The sequence below is a fragment of the Anabrus simplex genome, chromosome 7, assembly GCF_040414725.1.
Source record: "Anabrus simplex isolate iqAnaSimp1 chromosome 7, ASM4041472v1, whole genome shotgun sequence".
NCBI lineage: Eukaryota > Metazoa > Arthropoda > Insecta > Orthoptera > Tettigoniidae > Anabrus > Anabrus simplex.
In genome coordinates, this window is record NC_090271.1 from 228,489,393 (window position 1) to 228,508,379 (window position 18,987).

At 40.5% G+C, this 18,987-nt stretch overlaps 1 protein-coding gene and 1 long non-coding RNA gene across 2 annotated transcripts in view; one reads left to right on the forward strand and one right to left on the reverse strand.

The window, feature by feature from the left end:
• Positions 1 to 18,987, forward strand: part of LOC136877496 (ribonuclease P protein subunit p30) — a 286,160-nt gene that overhangs the window by 156,352 nt on the left and 110,821 nt on the right. Inside the window, exons 4-5 of the mRNA XM_067151598.2 lie at positions 12,791 to 12,859; positions 12,936 to 13,142. Coding sequence (XP_067007699.1) covers positions 12,791 to 12,859; positions 12,936 to 13,142 — 276 coding nt within the window. The remainder of the gene's footprint in view (positions 1 to 12,790; positions 12,860 to 12,935; positions 13,143 to 18,987) is intronic.
• LOC136877497 (uncharacterized) overlaps positions 1 to 18,987 on the reverse strand; it is a 69,571-nt gene that overhangs the window by 42,273 nt on the left and 8,311 nt on the right. The gene's annotated exons all lie outside the window — the stretch shown is intronic.

The window sequence follows — 18,987 nt, forward strand, 5'->3', positions numbered from 1 at the left end:
TGCCCAATCAGTGGACACTGAAAGGATATTGACAGTATTACCACAAGTGGCAACTTGCACCTAGCCCAAATAAAACAGAATCTTCATGTTTTCACCTTCATAACAAACAGGCAAACCGACAGCTGAAAATCTATTTTAATGAAAATCTAGTTAAATATATTCCTACTCCGAAGTATTTGGGTGTCACACTTGACAGATCGCTAACTCATTTACAACACCTGAATAATTATAAGCTATAAATTTAATTTTTGTTTCGTATTGAAGAGCAGTTAGAAGAAATAAATTGAAATAGATTGACAAGAGGGTCCACCTTTTCAATACAATACAATACAATACAATACATTGTGGACCCTCTTCTCAATTTATCTTATAACACCTGAATAATACTGCAGCCAAAGTTCGTTCCAGGAACAACATCCTTCAAAAGCTGTGTGGTGCTACATGGGGATCAACAGCTGCAACACTTTGTTGCTCTGCACTGGGACTAGTCTATATTACAGCAGAATATTGTGCTCCTGTTTGGCTAAACAGAAACCATACCAGCAAACTCGACATCCAGCTCAGTACTACAATGCGTACAATCGCAGGTTGTCTAAAATCTACACCACCAACATTTTGGCTTCCAACTTTGTCACATTCATCCACTTGCATTGAGAAGACAGGATGCTTTGGAACGTGAATACAAGAAAATATTTGATCACCCTGACCTTCCAATTCATGACTACATTCCAAGTGCAATATCTGGCAGGTTAAAATCCAGACATCCAGAAATAAAATCTGCTGTTGAACTTTTCAAGAAGGGCTTCAATATAAATGATCGTTGGTAAGAAAAATGGATCCAACTTGCACCACCAGACATTATAATTGTTTTAAATACCCAAATTAATCCAGCTGGTTTTGATCTGCCTTGACGTACATCGAAAACTGTTAACAGGATTCGTACAAACCATGGAGTATGTAATGACTTCCTGTACAAATGGAACAAAATTTCTGATCCATCTTCCGTTTGTGGAGTGACTCCTCAGACCATCCAACACATTGTTGCAGCAGTGTAGTATTGTCATACTTGGGTGATCTGAAGGACTGTCCGGCTCCATGGCTAAATGGTTAGCGCGCTGGCCTTTGGTCAGAGGGGACCTGGGTTCGATTCCCGGCAGGGTCGAGAATTTTAACCACCATTAGTTAATTTCTCTGGCACGGGGGCTGGGTGTATGTGTCGTTTTTATCATCACTTCATCCTCATCACGACACGCAGGTCACCTACGGGAGTCAAATAAAAAAACCTGCACCTGGTGAGCTGAACATGTCCTCGGACACTTCCGGCACTAAAAGCCATACGCCATTTCATTTCATCTGAAGGACTTTCTAACATTGACTCCAGAAGCTGTTAAGAGGATAGACAAATTTAGTCTCACTATATAAGTGCATACATTGTCATTGTATACTCTGTTTTATGTCTAATTATTGTAATAACGCCCTAGTTATATATAATTTATATACTGTATTGTTGTACGGGGGGCGGGGGTCATCAAATATAAACGTGATTTTTTTAAAAAAATTTATTTATTGAAAAACACAAGGCAATTACAATTTATTTTTTCACATAGTTTCCTGCTTTGTAAATGCATTTGTCCCAGCATATGAGCAGCTTTTTGATGCCCTAATCGTAAAAAGAACAGGGTCATGTCACCAGCCAGTTGCGCATGAAGTCTTCCACACTCTCATCATCTTCAAATCGTTGCCCTCTTAGAGCTTTTTAAGTCGTCCGAACAAATGGAAATTACAGGGCGATAAGTCTGGGCTGTAAGGAGGATGATCAAGTATAGTCCAGTGTATTTCCTGTAGCTTGGAGACACTTAGAGCTGCAGTATGGGGCCAAACATTGTCGTGGAGGAGGATGACTTGTCGAATCTGTTGGTCTCGACTTTTGCGGTGATAAGCAACCCTCGCCTTGTTCAACAGCTTGCAGTAGTAAGCAGCATTGATTGTGCGTCGCTTATGCAAAAATCAATCAGCAAAATGCCTCGCCGATTGGAAAAAAACGGTTGCGAGAACCTTGCCAGCTGACAGTCAAGTCTTGGCTTTCACTGGTGCTGCCTCCCCTTTCCTCCACCACTCCTTACTGGCTTGTTTCGATTTGGGAGTGTACTGGTGAACTCATGTTTCGTCGTAGGTGACGATCCGACTCAAAAATGCATCATCTTCTTCCGCAAACCTTGCTGTAAGCCTCTGACAAACCTCCAAACGTCTCAACTTCAGATTTTCGGTCAAAAGGCGAGGGACCCATCTGGAACACACTTTACGGAACTGTAAGTCTTTTGTGATGATTGTTTGACAGCTCCCATAACTGATTCAGACTTGTTCTGCAATTTCTGGTACTCTCGCCCATCGATCGTCGTCAGTAATGTCTTTAACCGCACAAATGCTTTTGTCTGTAATGCTGGTCTAAGGATAGATATCGTGTTGCTGATTTTCCACACGTTCTCATCCTTCCTTGAACTTTTTATGCCAGGCAAACACATACATCCTTGACAGTGTTTGATCACCAAACTGTGCAGTCAATCTCTGGCAAATTTCCGCCACTGTAACTCCTTCACGAGCAAGAAATTTTATAATTATACATTGCACAGTGGAGGGGTGCACCTGTTGCTGCGACATTGTGAGTGTTACTGACGAAACGGCGGGAAATATCTACAGCATGCTCTCCCCACTCCTAACGGTCCCATCTAAGCATAGCAGAAGCGCGGGGCCAGTTCTACCAACTGTTGATGTTCAGGAACAAAAATCCCGTTTATATTTGATCGACCTTCATATATTCCAATGTGTTGCCATACGCTAAATAATAATAGTGGACATGCGACCATCATCCACCATGGCACTGAAGACGTTAGCCAGCCATTCTGCTGTGGCTATAAGGAGTTCTTTTTGCTTCAGAAAATCTGCTAGTAGGTTGTTGGGACCTCGACACGAACATGGCAAACCCAGCTGGATTGGTGGATTTGTAATTCCTTATTTGAAATTTCTTTGAAGTACTGCTGATGATTTCTGTTGTGCAGCTGGAGCCCTTCCTTTGTCCTTGAAGAACATGGGATGTTCGATATCTTGTGAAGACTTATCCCTTGGTTTTGATAGGCAGTATATACTTTGGGTATGTAAGCTGCATTTCTGTCCAACTCTGTGTATAGGTCTTCATAATGGTCAGCATAGGCCTCCGCCAGAGATTTCTTCATAGCAACATAGCCTTCCCTGTTCTTTCTTTTTCTTTTATTTTTTGCCTCTTCTCCTAGGCTGTCTTATTCTTCTAACACTTTCTCCTCGACTTGCTCTGTCCATACCCATGCCTGCGTATAGTACCCTTATTACCTTGGTGGCATTGACAGCAGAATTGTGAAGGGCAATCCATATGGTAACAGCAGAGCCTGGAATGAAGGGAAGAGAGAGGGGGGGGGGGGGGGGATATGTGGTATTGGTGATGAGAGCTGGGTCCCGTAGCTTCCACCATATGATGTGCTTGAGATAAATTTTCAATGGCTTTTATTAGGTGTGTTATTTTTTATTTTTATTAATGTCCATATTAGGGGTGAGCAGCTTATGGGAAGTCAGTCATGCCTGGCTATCATTTTGCATTACAAAATCATTACCTCTATGGCAATTATAGCCCTCTTGCATACATCCAACTTGTCCATTCATATCACGACAGAGAATAGAGTCTACAATAAACATGCTGATATTTGGTCTAGGAACTCCATCCAAAATTGTTCTTCTCTTTGTCATAGCCTCTTTATGGAAAATAGGCTGAGAATATACAAGAATATACCCAGGCAGTGGACACAGTTTATGCTGATGGGCATTGAACAATCAGCGCACCAATGGACCTTGTTAAAAGCGATGAGTTCTTCTTTAACATGCTCACTAATCAATCAGTAATCACCGATATGCAATAAAGACTGTCATAAGAGGTGGTCGATTTCCTAGAAGTTATTTAGTTTTTTCTTCAATGGTTTCAGAGAAGTTGGAAATTTATTGAACATCCCCCTTGGTAAATTATTCCAGTCCTTAATTCCTATTCCTATAAATGAATATTTGTGGCCCGATTTGTCCTCTTGAATTCCAACTTTACCTCCATATCATGGCATTCCTACTTTTAAAAGCACTGTCCATTCATCTACTAGAGCAGTGAGACAAAGTACATACATACATACATACATACATACATACATACATACATACATACATACATACGTACCCCCTCCCCCCCATGGCGCAACAGCCTCGAAGGGCCATGGCCTAATAATAATAATATAAAAGAATTTATTGGACTCCAACCTATTCAATACATTACTGGATGTTAACATTTTTAGTTAAACATCGTTAAAATGGAGACATGTTTCGCCCTCCATGTGGGGCATCATCAGTCATATCAAAGCACCTCAAAATTAAACCAGACGTCTGGTTGGAAATTATGAGCAATATATGTAAGAAAGAATACATTAAAAACACGTACAAAGTCCTATCCAAAACGAAATAACAACAGACTAGTTACACATAGTAAAATACGCTAGTGGTTTCTTAATATTAAAATGAGGTTATCATATGCACAGTATAAAAATGGAAGTAATCAAAGTCCGTATGATATTGAGTTCGATGGTAGTTCTGCGTAGTATATACAAATGTTGGCAAAATAAAACACAATTTATAATTACTGTACACTTATTTCTAATTGTTAAAATTGATGAGGTAAAACATTCCAATTTGTCTATTTGTAATTTGGCTCCAACCAAAATAATTCGCCCTAGGATTCATGAGGTAGTCAAACTCCGTTGGTCACTCTCTATTTGAATGGAGTGCACAGTGCAAGTGAACAGCTTTTGTTGATTATAAACTGAGGCTGTGCTAAGACAGAGTTAAAACAACACCAGCTTCAAATGAAGATAGTTAAAAACATCATTAGGTTCTTCCTAGTTGACTAAAAATTTGCGTATATTTTGTTGTTGAAGTGTGGGAAAGTCAGTTGTTGGTTGAATGGGCAACGGTCGAAAATGTTGTGCAGTGCAATCGGTGTTTGAGCTGTCCTACATGTGAGGGAAATCTGAAAATGGAGGATTTGTCTTAATTAGTTAAGTAAAATGACGGAAAAAGAAAAGAAACGGGAAATCATTAAGAAATGAAAAATGTGAAAGTTAAAAATTTACCTTGAAAGCTGTTGAGCTGTTGCCTAATTGTTAGGAGGTTTGTGGAGCACTGGCTGTCGCTAATGTCCTGCTCCTCGTGTTGTACGTGTGACGTCTTAGAGGAGGGGAGTGGATTTGAGAAGGCGGCGCTGTGGGTATGTGATTGGCGCTTGGGGAGGAGTTGTGTGTATCGGAGGGAGAATAGGGGCGTGATGAGTTGAGCGGCATAGTGGGGGTGCTTGGAGAGCTTGGTTTGAGGATGTTAACAAGTCTTTTGTCTTTCAGATTTAAACTATTGAGCGAAAATATTAATTGTTCGTAAAGAGGGCTTCGGTTGTCTATTGGATCATTTAAATTCTTATTCTTATTATATTTTTGGTCCAAAAAAATGTATAAATTTTCGAACTCTGTCATGAGCCTGCCTTTATCTAGTCTTTTTAAAATTTGGAGATCCTGTTCGATTGTGGTAAAGCTATGTCCGGTGTCTTTCATATGGATGCTCATGGCTGAGTGTTTATTGTGCTTTTGGGCATTGAAATGTTCTGCATATCTAATTGCAAAGCTCCTACCAGTTTGACCGATATATGAACTGTTACATTCAGCACATTTCAGTCTATAAATGCCAGAGCCCGAAAATTTATTGTTGTCCTAGTTTATCTTATTGTGGTTGAAAAATAGCTTTTGATTAGAATTATGGGTCTTATAGGCTACCCTAATATCATGTTTTTTTAAAGGGGTAGCGATTTGATGTATAATGGGGGTTAATGTAGGTGAATGATGCATATTTAGGCTTATTAATTTTTATTGGGGAGAGGTTTGTGTCCAATTTCAATTTCACTTTATTGATTATTTTCTGTATGATTGAGGGATTGTATCCATTGAAAACAGCTATTTCTTTTATGGTACTTATTTCTTTTTTTAAATTGACGGTTGACATGGGAATTTTTAACGCTCTGTACACTAAACTGTAAAGTGAGGCTTGTTTGTGCGATTGTGGGTGGAGAGAATTTTGTTTTATTGTTGTGGGAGTGAATGAAGGTTTTCTGTGAATCTGGAAATCGAAATTGTTTAAGGTCCTGGTGATTGTAATGTCTAAAAAATTGATGATATTATTGTCCTCATCTTCTTTAGTAAACTTGATGCAATTGTCAAGGCTGTTTAAGTAAGTTAGTATGTCTTCACTATTATTGCAGCTTTTGTCTATTATTGCTAGTGTGTCATCGACATAGCGTAGCCAAAGACACAAACCGTTAATGCTGTTTGTTATTTTACTATTTTCGAGGTTGTCCATATAAATTTCGGCGAGTATTCCCGAAATGGGATCACCCATGGCTAGACCTTCTTGTTTGTATATCTTATTATTGAACGTAAAATAATTGTTATGAAGGACGAAAGTTAGTAATTGTAAGCATTCTTCTATTTCTAACTGACTTAAGGTGCTGTGTTTAGAAAGATTAGTTCGTATGATTTCGATAGTTTTTTTAGCGGGAATGTTCGAGAACATATTGGTAATGTCAAATGAGCACATTATGTGGTTAGGCTGCAAATTAAATTTATTTAAAGTTTCGCATAATTCTATTGAGTTTTTAATAGGGTGTTTATTGTGAAATGTGAAGTGTTTCTTAAGGAATTTTTGGAGGAACTGAGAAGTTTTGTACGTTGGGCTATTTCGGCTATTTATGATGGGTCGAATGGGAACGTCATTTTTATGTATTTTTGGCAGTGATCTGACGGTGGGTAATTTGGGATTCATATTGATAAGTTTTTGATGTTCGTGTTCATAAAATAAGAAAGGTGAATTTTTTAGGGTTGTTTTTAAATTACGCTGAGTTTTTAAGATAGGATCTCTTGAAATTATTGAGTAAGAATTATCGGAAAAGAAATCCTCCGTTTTTTTGACGTAGTCGTGTTTATTCATTAGGACTACGGCATTGCCTTTGTCGGCTTTCGTTACTATAACATTATTGGTGTCTACCTTTTTTCTTAATTCGTGGGTTTGTTTGAGAACGGTGAAATTATTGATGTCGGAAACTTCTTTTATAAGGGTGGGTAATTTCTTTTTTATCTCATATCTCACGTCATTTTGTCTGTCGAAGGGAATTTGTTTATTTATATTGGATTCAACTTCGGCTATTGTGGTAATTATATCCTCGGCTTTATTTGGACTAGGCCAATTATATTTTAGGCCTTGGTCAAAGAAATTGATTTCATTATCCGAAAATGTGGTGTTAGATAAATTGATGGTGGTTGGAGTGTTTTTCCATGAGGGGGTGAAAGTTTCTCTATTTTTGTTTTGGTTTATGGATTTAGGTTTCTTTTCTAATAGACATGTCAACTTGTGGTCTAAGGTTTTTTGTTTTTTGTCTAATATGTTCTGCAATTTACGTGCAATGTGTCTTTGGTATGAGCTCCATTCGAGAGGTGATAATGATTGAGCAGTGATCAAATGTTCCCGGTAAAGCTGCAGGTTTAATAGGGATTTTTTTCTATACATTAGTTTAATTTCATTTCTAAGCCAGATGGTGTTGACTTTATTTTGGATGTCTTTAGATTTGAGTGTTGGAATGTTTTTCCTTTGAGTTGATTTTAAGAAATTCGGCACCAGACCTAATCTTAAACATTCTTTTAAGAATAAGATATCTTTTGAAATTTTACCAATTTTGATTTTGAGGTTCTGATATCTATTTTTATTTTTATTAGCCTGGTTGGCTTTATCATTGCAAGTAATGAAAATCATTTTATTTTCCGTATTGAAAGAATCTCAATAATAATAATATAAAAGAATTTATTGGACTCCAACCTATTCAATACATTACTGGATGTTAACATTTTTAGTAAAACATCGTTAAAATGGAGACATGTTTCGCCCTCCATGTGGGGTATCATCAGTCATATCAAAATAGAGAAAATAGAGAAATAGCCCAACGTACAAAACTTCTCAGTTCCTCCAAAAATTCCTTAAGAAACACTTCACATTTCACAATAAACACCCTATTAAAAACTCAATAGAATTATGCGAAACTTTAAATAAATTTAATTTGCAGCCTAACCACATAATGTGCTCATTTGACATTACCAATATGTTCTCGAACATTCCCGCTAAAAAAACTATCGAAATCATACGAACTAATCTTTCTAAACACAGCACCTTAAGTCAGTTAGAAATAGAAGAATGCTTACAATTACTAACTTTCGTCCTTCATAACAATTATTTTATGTTCAATAATAAGATATACAAACAAGAAGGTCTAGCCATGGGTGATCCCATTTCGGGAATACTCGCCGAAATTTATATGGACAACCTCGAAAATAGTAAAATAACAAACAGCATTAACGGTTTGTGTCTTTGGCTACGCTATGTCGATGACACACTAGCAATAATAGACAAAAGCTGCAATAATAGTGAAGACATACTAACTTACTTAAACAGCCTTGACAATTGCATCAAGTTTACTAAAGAAGATGAGGACAATAATATCATCAATTTTTTAGACATTACAATCACCAGGACCTTAAACAATTTCGATTTCCAGATTCACAGAAAACCTTCATTCACTCCCACAACCATAAAACAAAATTCTCTTCACCCACAATCGCACAAACAAGCCTCATTTTACAGTTTAGTGTACAGAGCGTTAAAAATTCCCATGTCAACCGTCAATTTGAAAAAAGAAATAAGTACCATAAAAGAAATAGCTGTTTTCAATGGATACAATCCCTCAATCATACAGAAAATAATCAATAAAGTGAAATTGAAATTGGACACAAACCTCTCCCCAATAAAAATTAATAAGCCTAAATATGCATCATTCACCTACATTAACCCCATTATACATCAAATCGCTACCCCTTTAAAAAAACATGATATTAGGGTAGCCTATAAGACCCATAATTCTAATCAAAAGCTATTTTTCAACCACAATAAGATAAACTAGGACAACAATAAATTTTCGGGCTCTGGCATTTATAGACTGAAATGTGCTGAATGTAACAGTTCATATATCGGTCAAACTGGTAGGAGCTTTGCAATTAGATATGCAGAACATTTCAATGCCCAAAAGCACAATAAACACTCAGCCATGAGCATCCATATGAAAGACACCGGACATAGCTTTACCACAATCGAACAGGATCTCCAAATTTTAAAAAGACTAGATAAAGGCAGGCTCATGACCGAGTTCGAAAATTTATACATTTTTTTGGACCAAAAATATAATAAGAATAAGAATTAAAATGATCCAATAGACAACCGAAGCCCTCTTTACGAACAATTAATATTTTCGCTCAATAGTTTAAATCTGAAAGACAAAAGACTTGTTAACATCCTCAAAACAAGCTCTCCAAGCACCCCCACTAAGCCGCTCAACTCATCACGCCCCTATTCTCCCTCCGATACACACAGCTCCTCCCCAAGCGCCAATCACATACCCACAGCGCCGCCTTCTCAAATCCACTCCCCTCCTCTAAGACGTCACACGTACAACACGAGGAGCAGGACATTAGCGACAGCCAGTGCTCCACAAACATCCTAACAATTAGGCAACAGCTCAACAGCTTTCAAGGTAAATTTTTAACTTTCACATTTTTCATTTCTTAATGATTTCCCGTTTCTTTTCTTTTTCCGTCATTTTACTTAACTAATTAAGACAAATCCTCCATTTTCAGATTTCCCTCACATGTAGGACAGCTCAAACACCGATTGCACTGCACAACATTTTCGACCGTTGCCCATTCAACCAACAACTGACTTTCCCACACTTCAACAACAAAATATACGCAAATTTTTAGTCAACTAGGAAGAACCTAATGATGTTTTTAACTATCTTCATTTGAAGCTGGTGTTGTTTTAACTCTGTCTTAGCACAGCCTCAGTTTATAATCAACAAAAGCTGTTCACTTGCACTGTGCACTCCATTCAAATAGAGAGTGACCAACGGAGTTTGACTACCTCATGAATCCTAGGGCGAATTATTTTGGTTGGAGCCAAATTACAAATAGACAAATTGGAATGTTTTACTTCATCAATTTTAACAATTAGAAATAAGTGTACAGTAATTATAAATTGTGTTTTATTTTGCCAACATTTGTATATACTACGCAGAACTACCATCGAACTCAATATCATACGGACTTTGATTACTTCCATTTTTATACTGTGCATATGATAACCTCATTTTAATATTAAGAAACCACTAGCGTATTTTACTATGTGTAACTAGTCTGTTGTTATTTCGTTTTGGATAGGACTTTGTACGTGTTTTTAATGTATTCTTTCTTACATATATTGCTCATAATTTCCAACCAGACGTCTGGTTTAATTTTGAGGTGCTTTGATATGACTGATGATGCCCCACATGGAGGGCGAAACATGTCTCCATTTTAACGATGTTTGACTAAAAATGTTAACATCCAGTAATGTATTGAATAGGTTGGAGTCCAATAAATTCTTTTATATTATTATTATTGAGATTCTTTCAATACGGAAAATAAAATGATTTTCATTACGGGCCATGGCCTACCAAGCAAAGCAATCGCTGCTCAACCCGAAGGCCTGCAGATTAAGAGGTGTCGTGTGGTCAGCACAACGGATCCTCTCGGCCGTTATTCTTGGCTTTCTAGACCGGGGCCGCCATCTCACCATCAGATAGCTCCTCAATTGTAATCACATAGGCTGACTGGGCCTCGAACCAGCCCTTAGCTGCAGATAAAAATCCCAGACCTGGCCGGGAATCGAACCCGGGGCCTCCGGGTAAGAGGCAGGCACGCTACCCCTACACCGCGGGGCCGGCTACAATACATACTGTACCAGTGAAAGATAGCCTGTACTAACTTGTTGTTTGAAAAGAGCATGGATTAGAGTTCTCAAGGTGCTTTCTAGGCAAAAATAGATAGGGCTTGGTACAGGGTGATAGGTTCTATCTACAATAAGTGAAGATTTACATTGAATAGTCTGTTTATTCAAAATATTGGGAAGTTAAAATTCATATCACCTTGATGCAGTGAACCGCCATCTCCCGAATCGTCTTTCCGGATGGTTCTCCAGGCAACTCATACTCTAGGGTCCTCTTGTCACCATGGAATTGGACTCGTACTCTAGAATCCTCTCATCACTGTGGAACTGGACTCTTGCTCCCAAGTCCGCTCGCCACCATGGAATCAAACCCGTGTTTCGTACCTGAAGGTCTCAAAATTTCTTGGAGGTCTACGCTGATCTTGATTTGGTGTAATCGCTCGTCGTTTAACTTTATACGAGTGTTCAGTCGTATAGTCCCCCTACAGGTTCACAATCACTTGTCATCAAAAATTGCAAAATACTGCCTTTAATTTATATGGGCAGACAACATGTTGTTTGGAATATGCCAATAAACTTCACGTGACACTTGCAGATAGAAATTAATGAATGTCACTTCATTAAAGTTCACTTGGTTATTTGCCACAACAAAAAATAATACTGTCGCACTTGACGCACAAAAAGAGCTATTAAAGAGTTTATCCGTAAGACACTGCCAATAGCGATGAAATAAATAACAACCTGTCAGTCACTCTTAGCACAGTGAGTCTCATAAAATAATAAAGTCACTGAAGAATAATTAGAAGCAATTATATACAATAATGTGCAGAAATCAGTTTGAATCCTATTTAAGATTAACACTATAATGGATTATCAGTTTAAGTCTCTCGTATTTAACAGTACGGTTGCACAGTTTATCGTACTCGAAATTTATCTCTAATTAAGGAGCACTTCAGTGTTGAATAGCAAGAAATATGCAAACACTTGTGTTAAAATGATGAAATATTTCAAACACTTTCAAATATCACAATTACTAAAATATTAAATAATGTTCTTCCACTTGCACAGCAACGAAATAAACACTTCACTTCGTTCGAAGAAATATTAAGTTCCGCAGTTCAAGAATTACACAGAGTTTAATTCTCAGCGTGAGAATTTAAAAATCGTGTTCCATAATCACCACATTGTCACTCGACTATACTTTCCGACGGGCAGAATAACATAGGGTCTGACCATGCAGAGCCCTTGCCGAAGAATGCCGTCTATCGCTGGGTAGCCCCGTCTTTTATATGGTCAAGGCCTACACATCGAAAGTGGACTCGAAAATCCCTTGATGGATTTTTTTGAGATTTGACAATAGAGACGTTGTTGTGATTGGCTACAGAATGGCGTATCTCCCAAGACGATACGACCATTATTTAAAAAGTTTTGTAGATTTCTGAATCGAAAGTTCTCAAATGCATGACTCATGGTTCCAGATGTATCTAGTGCTCGCCACGAGGTAGGTTGACGATTTGGGCGGGTTAGTCTGCCTTGCTTCTGCATCTATGTCACACACAGCTGTTCGTTCACATGCTGGCTCATTCTGGCAGATGTAAACACTTTAGGCTTGGAGTTTTCGGTGTGTGTGATAAATATACGACATTGCTCTTAATAAATACGGCATGTACTGTGCCTTCCTGGTAACATACATACATACATACATACGTAATTAAACCTGAAAAGACATATATTTGTGGTTTGTTTTCTTTCCTTTGTAGTGTTCTTCTGTTAATTCTGCAGTGATGGCCATGTAATTGTTATAATAGCTGGTTACTTGTTCTTTCAGACCCAGTGTAAAAACCTGAGGAAGTATCATCTCCTAGCAGCTATCCCAACTACACAGACAGCACTTCAGGTAAGTCATGAATTTCATCACTATTTTATGACTTAGTTCTGGGAAATAGGAATGAGTATTCATTTGTCTTTTCTAGATTGCTTGCTCATCACTGGATGTTGACATTATCTCTTTTGATCCTGGAAGAAAGTGGCATTTTAGACTGAAACGAAAACAGTATAACATGGCTGTAGAACGAGGCTTATTCTTTGAACTCATGTACTCGCCTGCCATTTTGGATGCAACAGCTAGAAGAAACTTAATCCAGACAGCTCATATGTATCACTCTTGTGGTAAATCAAAGGTAAGGAATTGCCTTTTACTCAATAGATCATTTTTTGTTCGTGCAGATGAAAAATAAACATTTCATGTTTATTTTAGCTGTTCTATCATAATTGTAGGTAAAGAATCTCTTCAGGTCTGATAGATGGGATAGGATTTTGAAGTGAAAAATGTCATCTGCCATAAATAAGGGTCATATTGGAAATGTGTTTCCAAAGGAATTTTATACAATATTTGTTATACTTACAAATTATTCAATACTTTCACTCTGTCATCTATATAAATAAAATCTATCATCATCATCATCATCATCATCATCATCATCATCATCATTTTACAGTTCCAGTTTCCCAGTACTGTTGGTAAGCCTCTTCCACTCTGTCTATTGAGACCGTTCAGTTAATGAGGTCCTCCAGTGTCCTTCCTCGATCTGCAGTGTCCATCTTTACAATATCCACCCAGTGGGTTCTTGGTCTTCCCACCATCTGTTTTTCTGCCACACCTCTCTCCAAATTAACATAACCCGTCCTTGTTGTCTCCATCCTAATTACATGCCCAAGCCATCCTAATCCGGACATGCTGACACAATCTAACAGTGTCTTAACCCCAGCTTCCTTTCTAACCATGTAATTCCTTAACTTGTCGAGTTTTGTTTTTTGAATTGTGGACCTCTGGAACTACATCTCAGATGCCTGCAACCTTGACGAGTCATTCTTAGTGAGGGTGCAGGTTTCGATACCATAGGGTAAGTTTGATATGAAGTACTGATTGAATATCACCAACTTTGATTTTGTTGGTACTTTGGGATCCCAGAGGAGTATTCATACTTGCTGGTAAAAGTGAGAAATCTTCTGCATTTTATTTGCCACCTCCTTTGTGGCTAGTGTATCTTATACTGTATATTACACTGCCGAGGCATGTAAAGTTTTCCACACTTTCCAGTGGATGGTTTTTTAGCTGGTCGTCCCTCTCTGTTTATTGCCATCACTACTGGTTTGGATTTGCTTACGTTGGAGATTGAATTCTTGGAACTTAACCTTCCATTCTTTAAGTCTCAACTGTACTTTTTCCTCAGTTCCTTCCCAGATCATAACATCGTCGGTGAAATCCATAGCATTTAGTTCACCAGAGGTTCTCTTTATGTTCTTTATTATGTCATCCATGATGGTGATAAAAAAATAATGGGGATAATGCTGCCTTGCTGGACTCCACTTTTGGTCTGGAACCAGGATGAATGTCCATCACCCAATCATACACAGCTGGTACAGTGCTCATACAGCATCTGCACTTCCCTCACCAGTCCCTCCAGTACATTCCTTTTTCCCAGCCATTGCCATATTTTCTCTCTTGGAAGATGTTGATTCCCATAGGGAACCTAAAATATTTGTCCTGAATGAGTAAATTTATAATACCAATACAATGGTCCGTTATTGGACATTATAAATTTTCCAGCTAACTCGTTCTTGGTTGCCTGCCTCTCGCCCTCGTGTGCTAAGTTAGGCTTGTCAGTTGGGACTTAGCACACCACCCAAGACGCAAGGCTAGTGCATACCGTGGAGGCCACTGCATAGGCTATTTGAAGCCACCAGCAGTGCCAATGCACTATGAGAGCTATGTCTCATTTCCAAAAATAGATGCCTGCCTGGCCATCAAATGATGTAGATGTTGATTCCCATAGGGAACCTAAAATATTTGTCCTGAATGAGTAAATTTATAATACCAATATAATGGTCCGTTATTGGACATTATAAATTTTCCAGCGAACTCATTCTTGGTTGCCTGCGTTTCGCCCTCGTGTGCTAAGTTAGGCTCGTCAGTTGGGACTTAGAACACCATCCAAGACGCAAGGCTAGTGCATACCGTGGAGGCCACTGCATAGGCTATTTGAAGCCACCAGCAGTGCCAATGTACTATGAGAGCTGTGTCTCATTTCCAAAAATAGATGCCTGCCTGGCCATCAAATGATGTAGATGTTGATTCCCAATGGGAACCTAAAATATTTGTCCTGAATGAGTAAATTTATAATACCAATATAATGGTCCATTATTGGACATTATAAATTTTCCAGCTAACTCATTCTTGGTTGCCTGCGTTTCGTCCTCGTGTGCTAAGTTAGGCTCGTCAGTTGGGACTTAGCACACCACCCAAGACGCAAGGCTAGTACATACCGTGGAGGCCACTGCATAGGCTATTTGAAGCCACCAGCAGTGCCAATGCACTATGAGAGCTATGTCTCATTTCCAAAAATAGATGCCTGCCTGGCCATCAAATGATGTAGATGTTGATTCCCATAGGGAACCTAAAATATTTGTCCTGAATGAGTAAATTTATAATACCAATATAATGGTCCGTTATTGGACATTATAAATTTTCCAGCTAACTCATTCTTGGTTGCCTGCATCTTGTCAGGTGTGACTGTTGTGGGTGGCCTCCCCAGCCGCTGAAAATCTTCGAGCTCTGCTGAACTGCTTTCAGATGGCCTCACCCTCTGTGCCCAGCGACTAACCGTACTTCTATTAAATGTTGAACATTAATTTATTGAAACCACGTATTCAATACTGGTTAAGTCTTTATGACTATAACAATGTCATTACATTAACTTTGAGTATGGTACATGTTTCGCCTGGCATAGCAGGCATCATCAGCCATGAATTCTATCTCCAAGTCAGAGCTCTGAGTGGGTGCTATTTTAGGATTAATCATAGTCAGTATTATTTATATAACATTGCAAAGGAGTGATTAAGCCGTCCATGTTTTAAAGTTCTAAAGTGACATTCTACTCATGTTCACATTTAATGGAATATATTGACTGTTAACTTTCATAATGTCGGTAATGAGAACGGCTTGCTGCAAGTGGAATTAAATCATCTGTACATTTTTACAACTTACTGGAGATTAACATATGCTAGAACTATTCTTAAACATTGTTTTTTACAACAATTTACATAATATTGTAATGGTTGTCGAGTCCGCCATGCTAACTATCTACGTGCCGGAGCCGTCACCCATCGCCCCAGCCCTCTTACGCTCGAGCCCGCCAATCCGCGAGCAACACTCAAGCGCTGGGCCGGCCCTTCTCACTTCTATCTGTGGTCGCGCCGCAGCGAACTACGGAAACGACTGGAAGACTAATCTGGAGTCTTCTATTTCGCGAGGTCCATCGATCCATCAAACATCCGGACTATTCCAGAAGGGCTGGCGCAAGTATAAAAGAGCAGTTAGTTGCCTACAGAGTTAGTCAGCGAGAGCTAGTCAGTGAGAATTGGTGAGTGAGAGTTAATGAGTGAGTGAGTGAGTGAGTGAGTGAGTGAGTGAGTGAGTGAGTGAGTGAGTGAGTGAGTGAGTGAGTGAGTGAGTGGAGAGCGCAGTCAGTGGTAGCCTGGGCTGAGATGTCAGCCTGATCGAGTATCAGCCTGTTGGAGCCGAGGACTCGTGCCTGTTCCCCTGACGTCGTATGTGTGCGTCCCTTGTGGCTGGCTGCTGGAGGAGAACCTGGAGTGTTCTGGAGCGGCGAAGAAGGGAACACTAGGAGACGACGTGTGAAGACTGCGGAGTTTGACGGATCGAGTGAACAGTGAATACTATCCTGACCTGCGAGGCTGACAACCGTGACAGCGCTAACGAGTGTGACTGAGTGGCTGAGAGAGTGTACTGTAAATAACCGATCTCTGTGTGTGTGTGTGTGTGTGTGTGTGTGTGTGTGTGTGTGTGTGTGTGTGTGTGTGTGTGTGTGTGTGTGTGTGTGTGTGTGTGTGTGTGTGTGTGTGTGTGTGTGTGTGTGTGTGTGTGTGTGTGTGTGTGTGTGTGTGTGTGTGTGTGTGTGTGTGTGTGTGTGTGTGTGTGTGTGTGTGTGTGTGTGTCATTGTAGATGGAACTCAAGAGAAACTAAAGAGAGAGAGCGCGCAAACCGTCTGTAAGTGTATGACCGTGAACGTGTGTAAGTTGTAAGCTCGGCTATCGTCTGTGTGTGTGTAAATCTGTAATTGTAGTGCTTAGCTAATAAATCTTAGAAATAGGTTGCTACCAGGTGCTGTACTCATTCATTTATTTATCTACCCCGCCAACCCGTTACAACTGGTGTCAGAAGTGGGATGGACAAGTGTGATAAGCTAGTGGATAAACTCTTACGTAAAGACTGGTGTCAGAATCGAGTACCTGGTAGCTTATTTTGTAACCGGCAGAAATTTCTTCGAGTAAAATGAATTCCGAACAGCTTCAGATTTTTCTAAGCAAGTTTAGTGAACTTGAAAATAAAATCTTATCCTCCTATGGTGAACTCATTAGTGAACTGAGATCTGAGCGGGGGTCAAACCCGGACCAGCTGAAAACCGATTTGAGTGAACGGAAGAGTGAGGACGAAGTGCGCTCTTTCGAAACCGAGGTCGACAATGACGATGAGCGGGATGTCAACGAACTGGACGAGAAGGGATCCAAAGAGATGCTCGTGGTTGTGGAGTCCGGAGTTCGAGGCCCAGAGGTGGAAGTGAGTGCCCTGCGTGCGGAAACAATGGCTGTGGAGGCGCGAATGAATCCTGCTAGCAGCGACGGCGTCTCCACCATCGTGATGTTGGAAAACCTACGGGACGACGGGATTACTTCCAAGAGAACATGCCGGACCCAGTTCGAGACCGGATCGACGTCCAAGAAGAGTGCTGAATATCTGATCGCCGGACTACATGTACAACGCAGCCCCCAGCCAAGTTCGACCTATGAGGAGGTTATGGGAGTGCTCGAGGTACTCTGCGGTGTCCACCAACAGAGTCCAACAGAGTCCAGTCGCAGGAGAGGACTCAGCGCACAGATATAATGCTGCGGATAATCGACGCTGAGATCAAGGGACTAGGCGACGTGACTGTGGAAGAGTTATCGCGAGGTGACACCGATCTCGAGGCGGCTGACACCTGTGATAAACTGCGTGGCGCTGAGATCCGTCCCGGGAGGACGATCGGCAGGAAAGAGAACTACGAACCGGCTCTGATGATGGCCCACGAGACAGAGGCAGGGACTGCAACAGCACGGCTGTAGGGACCCCTACTAGGAGACGGAGCAGCAATGGAAGACGAACCGATGACCAACGAACAAGGATGCCACCTGACTAGGACACTTATTCCGGCACGAAACTGCGTGCCGGTACGAACATCAAATTCCGCACCCCGAAAGAAGAGGAAATCCAGCAGGGCTAAACCTGGGATGAGCAAACCAGTCCCGGGCATCACACCACAGGACTACGAAGGCGCTCAAGCCCTGAAAGTATACACGGGTGGGGACGAAAGGAAAACCACTGAAGTTCCGGCTGCCACGCGAGGACTTGCTGATCGTTACCACCGGGAACGAGGACACCGTTGACCGGACCCAGTGGATCCCCCATGGGAAGGTGGTGGCCAACCGAACAAACTGTATTGCAGCGAACCGTGGAGCTGCTCGTTCCTGGAGCTGCTCGGGATGAGCAGCCTTAAGGAGGGGGGCAATGTAATGGTTGTCAAGTCCACCATGCTAACTCGCTACGCGCCGGGGCCGTCACCCATCGCCCCACACCTCTTACGCTCGAGCGCGCCAATCCGCGAGCAACACTCAAGCGCTGGACCGGCCCTTCTCACTTCTATCTGCAGTCGCGCCGCAGTGAACTATGGAAACGACTGGAAGACTAATCTGGAGTCTTCTATTTCGCGAGGTCCGTCAATCCATCGAACATCCGGACTATTCCAGAAGGGCTGGCGCAGGTATAAAAGAGCAGTTAGTTGCCTACAGAGTTAGTCAGTGAGAATTGGTGAGTGAGTGAGCGGAGAGCACAGTCAGTGGTAGCCTGGGCTGAGATGTCAGCCTGATCGAGTTTCAGCCTGTTGGAGCCGAGGACTCGTGCCTGTTCC